This window comes from Neurospora hispaniola (assembly GCF_033458365.1).
Source record: "Neurospora hispaniola strain FGSC 10403 chromosome Unknown B0T23scaffold_3, whole genome shotgun sequence".
NCBI lineage: Eukaryota > Fungi > Ascomycota > Sordariomycetes > Sordariales > Sordariaceae > Neurospora > Neurospora hispaniola.
Window position 1 is genome coordinate 5,047,442 of NW_026944408.1, and position 13,314 is coordinate 5,060,755.

General features: G+C 50.8%; 4 protein-coding genes across 4 annotated transcripts; all 4 read left to right on the forward strand.

Moving 5' to 3' along the window:
* Positions 1-210: 210 nt before the first annotated feature.
* B0T23DRAFT_428272 (uncharacterized protein) lies at positions 211-587 on the forward strand (the record flags this gene model as incomplete). Its single annotated transcript, XM_062840124.1, has 2 exons — positions 211-502; positions 574-587. The coding sequence occupies 2 exons, from the start codon at positions 211-213 to the stop codon at positions 585-587; spliced, it is 306 nt and encodes a 101-aa protein (XP_062694808.1).
* Positions 588-2,102: 1,515 nt separating this feature from the next.
* Positions 2,103-4,229, forward strand: B0T23DRAFT_441223 (uncharacterized protein; the record flags this gene model as incomplete). Its single annotated transcript, XM_062840760.1, has 2 exons — positions 2,103-2,780; positions 2,837-4,229. The coding sequence occupies 2 exons, from the start codon at positions 2,103-2,105 to the stop codon at positions 4,175-4,177; spliced, it is 2,019 nt and encodes a 672-aa protein (XP_062694809.1). The 3' UTR covers positions 4,178-4,229.
* A 1,066-nt stretch (positions 4,230-5,295) lies between these two features.
* B0T23DRAFT_404103 (uncharacterized protein) lies at positions 5,296-7,903 on the forward strand (the record flags this gene model as incomplete). Its single annotated transcript, XM_062838862.1, has 3 exons — positions 5,296-5,598; positions 5,782-5,940; positions 6,038-7,903. 3 exons carry the CDS (start codon positions 5,296-5,298, stop codon positions 7,901-7,903), a joined length of 2,328 nt encoding a protein of 775 aa, XP_062694810.1.
* Positions 7,904-12,255: 4,352 nt separating this feature from the next.
* On the forward strand, positions 12,256-13,311 carry B0T23DRAFT_130765 (uncharacterized protein). The gene is made up of 2 exons (XM_062832191.1): positions 12,256-12,790; positions 12,926-13,311. The coding sequence occupies exons 1-2, from the start codon at positions 12,376-12,378 to the stop codon at positions 12,985-12,987; spliced, it is 477 nt and encodes a 158-aa protein (XP_062694811.1). The 5' UTR covers positions 12,256-12,375; the 3' UTR covers positions 12,988-13,311.
* Positions 13,312-13,314: the final 3 nt, after the last annotated feature.

Below are 13,314 nucleotides of genomic sequence, written 5' to 3' on the forward strand. Positions count from 1 at the left end.
ACAGCTTCACTCCCCCTTTCATGGCAGGAACAGAAAGCCGCAGTTGCCAGCTGACAGCATCCAGATCCAGGGCATTTGACCCCTCATCATCAACCAAATTTGGCATTTACAATATTCTTCCTCTCTCCTTCCCCGTCTTCGCTCCCCCCTCGAGTCTGCTATTCGTTCTCCATCGACAGACACATCACGAATTACTCGCCATCCTCCATCATGCACTTCCTTCAGGGCCACCATCCAATGATCATAGATGGGTATTGGATCTGGGAGATTGGCAACGTCCCATCGGGTCCCGCATCCCTCGACATCAGGCTGGACATGCTCCTCTTTGACCCTTCTTCTGATGATCTCCCGCAGCATCAACCCACCGAGATCCAGATCGATCAGTGTCTACGAGACAAGACCAGCCCTTTGTACAAGCACTTGAGAGCCAGGTATTGGCAACTCATTCTGCCACTTGTCCGAGCAAAATACGAGTCAACTCGGAAGCGCTATGCTCAAAGTCGTAGGTTCCCTCGTGACCATGGCAGTGCAGTCTTGGCTGGAAGAAGCAGATGGCTAACTAAACAGACACAGCCTTTGTAGCATAAATTCGTCACCCCTTTTCAGCAAAGGGGCTGCCCGTTTCGAGCCCCAACCCCTGGCTCATGCCCGGCCCGGCGTGATACCTCTTGGCGAGTCACGGCCTTGATCGAATTCGGCCATGGAAACAACTGAATGCGGAGCTAAGGGTATATTGCCGCTTATCGCCGACTACCATTTCACAGTGCGATTCTCCAAGCTGTTGCAATGCAGCTGTGGTATATCAACGGGGCATTCTTCTCTTCGTTTTCCGCGGTCTATTCTTACTCAAATGTTTCAATCACAATCTTTTACCGGAGCGAAAACGAGGGATTTCCTACTCGCACGGCACATGATAGTCATAATGGAGAGCCATCTAAGTTTGGCAAGGTTAGTTGGGGCTCCTGGTCGGATAAATACAATATTAGTACACACCTCGTTTCAGCTGACACGTTTGTCCCGATTCTGCCTGCCCTGCCACCTTATGCGCCTTATGTTCAGCAGGCTACAACGCCACGATCTGACTCTTCCGATGCCCTTCGTCTTCGCCATGTCAGCCCCTTTACCATTTTCTAGCCACGACACTCCATCCCACCCAATGGGTTTCCCCGGTCCGACCAGCAACGGGCGAGGGGCGAGCGGTTTTGGTGACCTCTGTCATTTGAAATCCACCACGTTCTAGACCTATGTGCGGTGGGTGGCTTGAAGTTTCAAGCAAAAACAGATGCATTGGCTTTCCAAAATGACGTTGATGTTCAAGTTCCATTCCCAGTCCGATGTCTAATGTCCTACCCCTATCTTCAAGAATGGTCCGTGGAGTCCGCAGGGCAGGTAGTTGCGTTTTTATCAGGTTTGGACTACGGTTCGCAAAAGGCTGAAACGGTTCCCAAAAAAGCACTACGAAGTCGACGGCTCCTCCGGATAAGGCTGGTTTGAGTGCTTGCGGTAGGATCAAGAATACCTGACAACACAGAGCTTTGCCAACACTCTCAAACCAGTTCCATCCTTTTGTCCTCCTTTTCTTTCTCGCTCACTCTTCATCGCTGACGTCGATGACATAATCTTACCACTTCATTCACTCTGTACGGGCGGCTTGTCGTTCTTCCTTTCCTGTTCCCTCTTGTTGTTATGTTGATACCGTACCGATTACACCAAACATAATTCCCTGCCTTCTAAACACCGTCATATCTATAGCCAGTGTTAAAGCGATCACCGGCTCTTGACTTCGTTCGTACAGATGGACAGGATCCACATACAACTATCCCTATATACCGGGACTTCGCCCTCCTTTTCTGAATCCTTTCTTCAAATCATCAACACCTTCACCAAGGATATCGTCGCCTCACGGTACAGTATTCTCTGAACGACCAACACCGAGAAACGGCACGACAAACAAAGCCAATTAGCGATCAAGTCTAATCTGCTGTTTCAATCTTGCTCCATCCTCTTGACCGCCTCCAGACTCAAGCCGATTGAGAGACACGCCATCACTTCATTCGACACTTGTCAAACGCTGTTCCCAACAACACTCTGATCAGGCAGTCATGCCCCCAGTCGACTTTGCTGGTAGGCTTCCGGGTGCCTTGCGCGCAACAGCCGTCGTGGCCCAAAACACCACTGTACCCGGTGGGTCACAGGAAGCAGTCGGATGGGTGAACAATCCGTCACAAAGGGGCACACTGATGCTCGTCCTTGAGTGTGCAACTACCATTTTTGCTTGCACCTGGACTGTCCTACACCTCAATGTTCCTTCCCTTGCGGACTCGAAGCCGACTCGGGTCCTGCGAAAAATTAAGTGGATGTGCATTACCATCCTCTTCCCCGAATTTATCTTTGCCAAAGGTGTATGCGAGCTTCGATTCGCGCTTCATACACTTAAGCTGATGGCGGAGATGATAAATGGAAACACGGCCCTGTTTGAGTCGCAGTCCACCTACCAGCAGACGACACCGCAGGGCCAGGACTTCATGGTTACCAGGAGATGGAAAGTCGACTATGGCCTATGGATGCAACTGCTTCACAGGTGGATTGTTCTGCCCCTTTGTCCACAGAAAGTTGTGGTAAACCCACCAAAGGAAGACAAGGATAATAGCCCACCCAGGGACAGATCCCAGACTTCGAGTATGACCCGGGTAGACGATACAGAATTCGAAGGCACCCCCGAGGATGCCGGCATCCATATGTCTGAACGAAACGGCAGACAAGAATCCCGAGTCTCCCAAGTTTGGACTATTTCCCACGCTTACTACGCAAACATGGGGGACTGATTGCGCTTAAGTGCAAGACCGACTATCATCACGATGCCTTGGAATACTCGATCTTACGAGGCGATCATCTTGCCAGTTGGAATCTGCGCGAATGGCGGCTGGGCCATCCGCTGAAAAAGCTTCAACTCTCAGCAGCCGAGATCGAAGACAAAAGTAAGGCCGATTGGTTGGTAAAGCTTTTTTCAATGTTCCAGATCAGTCGACTTATCCTGGACCTCCTCAATCGAGCTGCAGTTCACCGGCCTGTGACTCAACTCGAGCTCGGGACTGCGGCGTTTGCCGTCTTTGCCCTAATCACATATATGGTCAACTGGTGGAAACCAAAAGACATTTCACATCCGACATCACTACATGTGGTTGTTGACGAAAGACGATCAGACGAGGCCATTGACATGTCTGCTGAGCCCTTCTTCTCTCGCATATTATCCCCCATGCCACACACATTGCATTACCGCAAGATCGCCTCACGGTACTATCGCATTAAGAATGATGAGCTGTGGATGGATGGAGACTATCCAGTTGTATGGCCTTTGATGGCCGCATCGTGCGTGGTATTCGGAGCTTTCCATTGCATTGCTTGGGGATGGCAGTTCCCGACCGATATTGAGCGGTCCTTGTGGCAAATCTCTTCCGTGGTTTCAACACTGTCACCCCTCATTCCGCTTGCCTTCACCTACTTCCTCATTCGCCGAGGCACTCACGCTCTTTCCTGTCGCCAAATTGAGGCCGCCTATGAAGCTTTGACCAAGCTTCGACCGCTCCGAAAGCTACCCGAAAGTTGGATACGGCTTTTTCAAACTAAGGTAGACAACCCAAACTGGAGAGCTCTATTTGGAGAGGAATTCCACCAAGACAGGCGAGATACCATTATTGCCTACGCAAAGTGCTTGCGTGAACTAAGAGGTTACCTATCAGCCTTGGAAGGAAAACTCGAAAGGGATCGCCAGGCAAATCTGCTAGAAAACATCTGGAAAGGCCTAGCTCAACTGAAAAACGCGCACGGGTTCATGGATGAAGAAACATGGGACATGTACGAAGAGCAGGTCACGCTCGATGCTCGGAGTGCAGGGGCTGTGGAGTGGACAGGCCACGAGCCCAGAGTCATCAAGACAATCTACGATTGTTGCCTGTCTGCCGACGAATGGACTCACCGCAAGCAATACCAGGGATCCAAGAAGCAGCTTCAGGAAACAACCCGCAGATATGTGAGACCTATCAACATCAGTTTTGGCATCGTCTACTCAGTCTCTAGGATCATCCTGATTGCCATCATGTTCTCCAGTCTCCGTGAGGTGCCAAAGGGCGTTTACGAGATCCCCGGCTGGACCCGGTTCCTGCCGAGCTTTTCGTGATGGAGTTGGGCGATCCGATCATCGCTACTGCGAGTCATCGGGTGTCGACGAAGGCTATGTTGAGAGTAACGGGATGGTATGGGCGGCGGAGTTAGAAGCAACTTCAGAAACTACATGTATGGAGGTCATTGCGACCGGAGCACCAAACGGGAATTGGGGGCACATGCGAAGCCCAGATAAAACTCAGGATTTTCACGAATATTAAGTCCATTCAAGAGTAGATCTATTTGAAGAGTACCTAGGTATATTTATTCACTCAATCTGAGTTGTATCCTCCATTCTCTTCCTCTCGTTGTTAACAAATAGCAATGCGTTGTTCTGATGTCGCAAAGACAAGCGCATGAACATACTTGCTCTTGATGCATCAGCTCACCTTAAAACGTCTTAAGACTCCACCTTATTTACGTTGCAATAGTAGGTAGGTTCCCCACGACTTGCAATGTCGAGATGGACTACAGATGTACGTGTCCTTAACCTCGTCGCGATGCCTCTTGTTTCGCTGGTTCCAGTAGTCCGGCATCAATTGCATATAAGCAATGAATCCAGTCATGTTCTCATTTTACTCTACTAGTGGATATATAGAAGTGCAGAGCATTTGTTCCTCGTCGAATTTCTTTTACCTTTCACTTTGGATCCTATTCCTGGCTCCAGATAGCTCAACCGGTCTTACTGTCCATGAATTCAGCGTTCAGGTCGTAAACATCATGCGAGCACGGAACCTTGGCACGTAACCACGAACAGCATCGTTGTTCTAGTATAGACAAGCAATAATACCAACCTGGATATCAGCGACCATGGAATCGACATAACAACCAGATTCCACAAACAGGCGACTGCTGACATGGTATATCCCGCAGGCTACTTTCTGCCAGACATGAAGTTGTTTTCATCTTCCAACATCATCACAACCACAACGCCAAACTTAACACATCCAACCACAACATTTGATTGTGATCATCTAGCAAAAGAGCCCACTTACTTATCTACATACATATAGTAACACCACTTGGCCCCCAGCTTCTTGTAAGCAGTACCCTTCTTCACCCCATCTCAAACCATGCGTTGACCTATCACCTAACTTACCTACATATAGATCACATCATCAACACCCCAACACAATGTGCCACCAACTCTGCCAACTGCACTCCATATGCGGCCACATCACGAAGCGCGAAATCCGCTACGAGGTCGCCCCTTCCAACCCCACGAAAGCACCTCCTCAACCATGGCCCTCCACTATCGACACAGGAAGCAAAGTTAAAGACGCCTTCCTGACCTGGTGTCTTAAGTCCTTAAAGCCCGTCACCAACAAGGCTCACCCGCTCCGCTCAACATGCCGGCCCCCACTGACCCTCCTTCACGAGGTCGAGTTCGGCTTCTGTCCCAAGTGTCGTGAGTACTACGACAAGTATGCCGCCAATGTCTTCAGCGGAGACGGCGTTCAACAAGATGCGACGAGATCCACCAACGTTGTTCTCTCGTATTAGAGATACAAGAACAAACTGCGATGGAGTCTTCCTGTTCAAGCGGGGAGGGTGCCTGCCGACTATGTCTTCCGCGATCAAGAGTCGAGGACAGCAAACACTGGGCTCGAAAGGCAGGAGCTGGTTATGCTTCTGCAGGTGACGAAGATCATTGGTATGGAGATGGGTAGCGGTGGCTCTGCTGACAAGCTGGAGAAAGTTAAGGACTTGAGACGAAGGACGTTGGAGTGGGCGGAGGAAGGTGATAGCGCGCGTGAGAAGGCTAAAATTGAGCGGAGTGTCGACATGGAGAAGGCAGAGGAGAACAAGCGCGAGAAGGAGAGGCTGAAACAAGAGAAGCTTCAACAGGAGATGCTGGAGCAGGAGAGGCTCAAAGAAAAGAATATTAAGAGAGAAAAAAAGGCTCGAGGCGGAGAGATTCGAACAGGAGAGAAAGGCCAGGAAAGAGAGAAGACTCGAAATAAGAAAGTGGCTCGAAGACAAGGATAACATTGAAGATGACCTCAAGAAAGTGGAGAAAGAAGAGAAGAAAAAGAGGAGCGGTAAGGAAAAGGTCAAGGTGGAGATTGAAAACACCGAAGGAAGAACGCTGATCGAGTACGAACATGGGAAAAGCGAGACGGGGGTGAGAGTTCGCATGAGTCCTCGACCAGGAGAACGGGGCCGCGGTCCCAACTTGGGCGCTAGCCATCGTCACGAGCGAGTCTCTGGCAATGACGACAAGTTGGACGAGAAGCCGAAGGTCCATAGATCACGGGGCGTTTCAGACCTCGTGAAATTCTTTGAATCTCGGTCCAACGAGACAAAAACGAAGAAGGAAGGTGTTCGATCCGCACTCTCTGAGTTTCCTGTAGAGAAGAAACTGCCCCAGAACTGCCAGAAAGAAGCCCTGGGAGTCACGGAAAAACCGGCAGAGAACCAAGCGACCGCAAAGTGCGTAAACCGACGGCCAGAAGTCCAAAAAGCCGCTAAGACCAATATCTCTGCGCCCGGTCTTCAACAGCAGCCCCAACCGGTCGAACCAAAAGCTCTCGAGCCCCAGCACAGGCCGAGCCTACCCATCTCAAAGTCGAAGTCATCAACGTTTCGTCCTCCTCCTGGGGCGCCCCAGCTTCATCCGTCGACATATGACAAGGTCAAGGCGAGCTCATCAGTCGATAAACACCCAGCCGTAACCTTGAAGTGCTGCCCTCAGCTTCCAGCAAAACCGCAGAACACTGACGACGCTGCCAACAAGGCAAATTCCAAAAAGAAGCTGTCTCCCGTTGAACAGAAGAAGGAAGAAGAGCTTTCGAAAAGTGAGAAGAACGACGGCGAAAGGCCACCTTTGATTCGCCGCACAGGTACAGCAACTTCGAAGGGTACAAATACCGTCCCTGTCCACCATAACTCGAGCAAGAAGCCAGCTGCGTCCAAAGGAGATAAAGAAAGGGAGACTTCACAGATTGAGAAGAAAGAGGGGCATCAACAGACTCAATTCGGCCGTACAGTTCCTGTGAGGGCGGAGAAGACTCCCGAGATTCCTACCCAGGGAGAAAGCAGAGGGGAGGCGCCAGTGACTTTGTCCAAGCCAGAGCCTCAGCTGCCCAAACTACTACAGCCTGAGCCATCCAAGCCTGAAGCATCCAAGCCAGATTCCGCGAATGAGACCAAGCCTCAGCAAACCCCACATGCTACTCGTGAATCGAGGGAGAAAGACAAGTCGTCCACGCCTCCTATCGATCCTGCTCCCGGAAACACGTCTTTCAACCCCTCCATCGGCTCAATGACGGTAGAGTACGATCCGACCGAAAGGGTGGTTTCCAACTATTCGATCAGTTCGACGGTGGTAAACTGCAATTCGACAGAGAGCAAGGTCTCCAATCCGTCCATTGACTCAATGGCGGTAGAGTGTGATCCGGACAATGGCAGGCTTTCCATCACCTCAGTCGGCTCGATGGTAGTAGAAGACAATTCAACTGACAGCACGCCTTCCGACGTTTCAATCAGCTCAATGGCGGTGGAATGCGATTCGGTCGAGAGCATGCGTTCCAATACCTCCAACGGCTCGATGGTGGTAGAGTACGAGCCAACCGAGGGCACCCTTTCTAACCCTTCGATTGATTCGATGGAGGCTGAGCTCGACTCGACTGAACAATCCAGCTTGTGGGAGGAGATTCGTCGGCATCTGGGCAGCAATGACGGGTCAATTTTGGCGCATCCGTCGTACTGTATGTGTGCGAAATGTATCCGGGCGAGGTGAATTTGGGAGAAAGATAGACGTACCCAGGGGATGGCGAGAACTAGTCTGGTATGACACACATTAGCTGTTGTCCTGACTCGGAAGGGGGAAGAGGAGTTGAAGCGGAAGCGAGATGTAAAGTTTTGTGGAAGAACAAAGTGGAAAATCAGGTCCACTGAACATTCAATGAGTCGTACTTTTCATGAGGGGGAGGGATGTAGGTGCACGGGAATCTGGGAAGGAGACAGTGACACTGCGGACCCATATGTGGTTTCGTGACCTCGCTGTGCTACTTGCATGTTACTTACTCTGGGGAAGGAACGATATCGGGCAACCATAGAAGCAGCAACTAACGGCACTCGCGATGGCGACTCTTCTTTTTTGCGACAAGGCTTTGACAGTGAATTGACAAGAGACGAGCATAATAAATCTCGACCCGTAGTTCGCGTTAGTTACTTAGCTACCTACATCTTTCATTGTATAGATCCGCTTCACATGACTTAAGTTGTTCCCCCCTCGTCGATTCGCTCAAGATGTGGCCAGGAGGATGAATCAAGCAACGCATCTTAAATGCAGAAAAAAAGAAGAGTGGGTGTAAATCGAACACAGGACGTGAAGACAACTGGAAAGGAGTAGTAGAGCCTTATTTGCGTAGCCGGAAGACGCCAGCTGTCAACACTAGCTGTCAGAAAACCCCCTAGGTAGGTACTGAGCCCAGGAGACAGCTGCCCCCGGGCTTTCGAGAGGAACGCCATTTTTCAAGGTTGACTAACAGCCCCGATGCTGGGATTTAGCGACGCATCACGCCGCTTGACCACAAGCCCACTGAATTGCTGGGAATCCGGTCCGATCTTTCGACTTATCAACCAGCTCTACTCGGTGGGGAGATGTACGAGATGCCTAGAGGTACGTACCCAGGCTGGACGGGACGTACCTTCTGCTTATGGTGTATCTCTGCAACTGAGGGGTTTGCTCCTGCTGTGCTTCTCGATGAGCGTTCTTGCCCGTCAATTGCATCTTCTCGTGCAGCACGTCATGCCCGCCTTTGTATTCTCTGGCGGGGTACTTCAGTTACTTACCTCTCCAGAGTCTGAACCACCCACGCCCATTCCGTCCACCTCAATCTGGCACGTCAACAGCTTCGTTGTTGCCTATTCTCCTCTTCCCCGACCGTACGCGGTTGCCGAGGTAGCTCTTCCACTTGACTGAAATTATGTCCCTACAACCTTGTGTCTCTCCACGACACACTCTTCCGCGCCAGCCACTTTGTCCATCGCCGACAACCACAGCATGTGTTATCACTACTTCAAGTTGCTAAGTACCAAACGGTTAGATCTGCCATGGAATGTCGCTTTCAACTAACTGTCGGGTGTGCAAATAGTCCCACGACCTCACCACCTGACGACAGCGCGACGTGCCACACGACGGGCACCCTCAACGACATGCCACTCACATGACCGGGATTCGACTCCACGGAGCAGGAGACCACGCTATGTCGGCTTGACGGCTCAACCGGCCGAGACAGCGATCCACAGTAATGGAGACCGACGATCCAGACTTTCGGATATGGGCCAGGCCAAGTGGCACACCTCTCGGGGTCCAACTCAATCACCACATGGGATTCCATGTCTCACACGACCAGAATCCCATTAGGCAAGCTGCCAAATTGATGGCAATCCTGCTATGGGGTTCTCGGCCTTTATTACCTTCATTTACATGCCGATGGAAGTTGGCACAGGGTATTGCTAGGTTCCTCTTCTTTTCTTTTTCTGTGTGATATTTTCCCATATATCCACGGAACCAAGCGGTCCCGGTCTCCCTACCGTTGGCCAGCTGAATCAGACATGGGTTTACCAAAGGGAGGTATGGGTGTTGACGGCCCGGGAAAGGTTGATGAAGACTTCGAGTTCCGAACTTGGTCATCATGTGGAAGCGGCCTCGAGAAGAATGACGAGCTCGAATCACAGCCACAATGGCCGAACAATCAGGGACACGGACGTTTTCCTTTCGAAGAGTCTCGGACTGGAGAGAGTGTGTCTTGCCGTGGTTTGACCCAAGAGAATACGTTGAACATGTCTTAACAGTCTCGTGAAACAATTATGCGGCCACGATGCGAACAGGTAACACCCGACCGAGACAAACGATCGGGTTGTAGGTCAGAGACAGCCAATGTTCGCGGCAGGGTCACTGCAAAACATCAGATCTAAGCCGCTTCGAATTCCATGATATATGAGAGAGGGTCCAGCATGTTGTCGTTCTGATGTTCTCCGCGCCGATACATTTTCTTCTGGCCGGTTCAGTGATTGGCGATGGAGGGGATGACCTAATATGAGAACAGGGGGATTCAGAGTTCTTGACAGGGGGTGCGCTAAAAGGCAATTAAACCCCTGGCTTCGATTTCCATGTGGCAAACAAAGTCTGGCAATCTTCGATTTAAATGTCCAGTGTCCCCCTCGTTCGCGGACCTCGCGATCAGAGCCTCCCAGCAGTTATCTAAAGTCAAGCGAAGAATCGGAGCAGGATTTGATTCCTCTAATAACTTGGAGTGGGAGCCCGAGATGGCCTTTTCAAGCTTGCGTCACACTGCGATCTGACGTGTTAGCGCCATGGATCTGGATCGATTCTGCCCCCAATCCCGAAACTCGGGAACCAAGATCGGGTATCTTGCTTGCATTGCCGATGTTGTGGTGCGAACGTACATGATTAGCTTGTGGCGCTGAGAAGTCGTGCATCGCCATTGCCATGCTCATCGAATCAGATTCCGGAACGCAATTCCCGTCAGCTGGTAAACGACATCCCAGAATTCTACTACAACGCTGCCATATCCGCCTCGTTATTACCTAGTTCGCCAACCCTGGACATGAAGCGCAAGGGCTGCGAGTTCCGGCACGGCGCATCTCAAGCAGATCCGACGTTGACATCACCGGTATCTTAGCATTGCATGTCCCGCGGCTCCTTGCCACATTTTCTGACTGGGCAGAGACCTTACGTCGCGGAACGCCAAGGAGCTGGGTGGAAGGTGTCATGATTACCGCAAGTAAACTCTTCCCTGAATCCCAGCACCAAACAATTGGGGTTGGCGATGGCCTCAGGTCTCAGCATATCCGTTTCATACTGTTGGCGGAAGACATCCACGAAAACGTCTCGAACGTCAAAGACATGCAGGTTCATGATGGCCTTCTGCCTCTCATGAAAGGCGTGGCATTGGTGAGGGCTGCCAACTTGGAGTGTTCATTTCGGACCTCATTGGTCCCTGCGTCATAGCCGAGCGCCACAAACGATCTGTCACGTTGCTTTCTGTCTAGCAGCGAACAGGTGAGACTTGCGAACACACAACCGGATCTTGGTCCGAGACTCCCCAGAAAGAGCCCCTGCTGACGATCAGGCCCAACATTTTCCATGGTGATGCGGATCGAACTTCGACCTTGACGCCAACCTTTCAACTCCATTATGAGGCGCGGGGGCCAACGATCCGAGCCCGAATGAAGATGACGCCAAGGGGAACCAACTTGAACGAGACAAGTCGATATCAGGGAGCTCACAAAGGCCAATGATAGGTACTGTTGGATTATTTTCCGATGAAGAAAGCCGGCGGCCCCCTGGTCCTGCTGAACGGCTACGTATGTCTGGCGTACAGAGACCCTCAACCCTGCTATCCGAAAGACATACCTGGATCCGGATCACACAACACGTTGGGTAGGGTGAACTGTGATCAAATTCCATCCTTTTTAGTCCTCTCAGATATCATAGTCGCCCTACTGTGGGTCAAGAAGGCAGTCTATACCGGATCAGTGCATGGAATCCCATGAGCCTGCGATCATGATACACGGAACGAGTTCCGGCTCCAAGTATGGTGGGAAAGGCCTGAGCCCAAATTATCCCAAGTGGCTTGAGAAGAATAAAAGTTCCAAAGCTCACACGTATTTTGATGAAGACCCCCCGGACGATGACCCCTCCCCGGACAGCTCTGCTTTTGATATCCCGAACATCGACTCACAATCGCTTTGTCGCCTTGAGATACCCCTCGGCCAACCTGATATTCCAACATCCAGTCACCAAAAGAAATTATCTAACAGCCTACCTCTGTCAAGCCCAGACCTAGAGCCGCATTATCATCATCATTATCAGACAAAGAGGACTCTATCATCGGATCCAAGCCGGACCAAACGATCGAGTAGAAAGGATGTTGGCGTCAGCATCAAGCAAGGTATTACACCCACCTACTACCAATGTCAATTTCCCACCATCTCCCTTTGTTATCACCAAGGGCCAACTTGGTGTTGGCAGGATGAGATTATCCTCCTTCACCTATGTCTCTCACGGTTGTCAAAGTATAAATCAAGAGATGGAATCCAGAGACTTGACACTACCATCACCAACCTCAGTAGAATCATTTCACCGCATTAACTTCACGCAAGCGATCCACAAAGCACTCAACTGACCAGACATCAACACATCAGCATCACATTGCACCAATCCACCATCGTCCCAAGATGTCCACTTCAACCTCCGGCGGAGCTTCCTTTGTCGTCCAACCTCCCGAGTTTATTCTAACCAAGCAAAACATCAAGATCCTCGCCGTCGTTCGATACGGGCCCTTACCTTCTACGCTACTTCCAGAGGACCTTCACGCCTTCTTCTGCCTCGGAGACCCGACCACCAATAAGCCTTTGGCAGACATAAGCGTACGCCCAGTCCAAACGGGCCAGGGCCTGGCCGTCACCGGTGTGGCTCTCCCTGGGGAAGAATCATACGCCTTCTTTCTCTTTCACAACGCCAAGTTTCCCAAAGAGGGTACCTACAAGATGGGCGTTTCAATCAATGAGGATAAGATTGACGTGACCAATCTGGCGCAGCTTTGGTCGAGGGAGTTTACGGTGGGCGAGGTGGCGGGGGATATGAGACGTTGTAAGTTCCCTGCGTATAGTCTGGTATTGCATACAGAGATGGCCTACTGCCTACTCAGATAATCATTGTGTGGGCTGAGGGGGCATTGTCGCTGGAATAGTTGATTAGTTGCTGACTAGATCTTTTGTGTTGAAGCTCCCCAAGAACAGCGGATTATCAACAAGCTCAAGGAAGAAGGGGTTTTTGGTGCGAACTAGAGCCCATAGTTTTATCGAGTTAGACACTTGCCTCTTCTTGTTGCTGGGAGGCTGAAAGGCTGGAAAGGGCCTGAACGAGAAGCCAATTTACACAGCACTATCTGTCGTACGGTGCTGGGTCAGGATTCGTGGGGTTCTTCAAGGCGTCATACGGTGTTTCCAATGGATTTGCTACGAATAACTACCGAGAGGCAAAGTTGGAAATTTTATGGGTTGACCTAGGTACACTGAGTTTCATGGGATTGAGAGGATTTTTGGGTTGAGAATTTGGGATAAAGCCGGCTGGCACGGCTATGTAAAATGGGCAATGATAATGCCGACGTATTT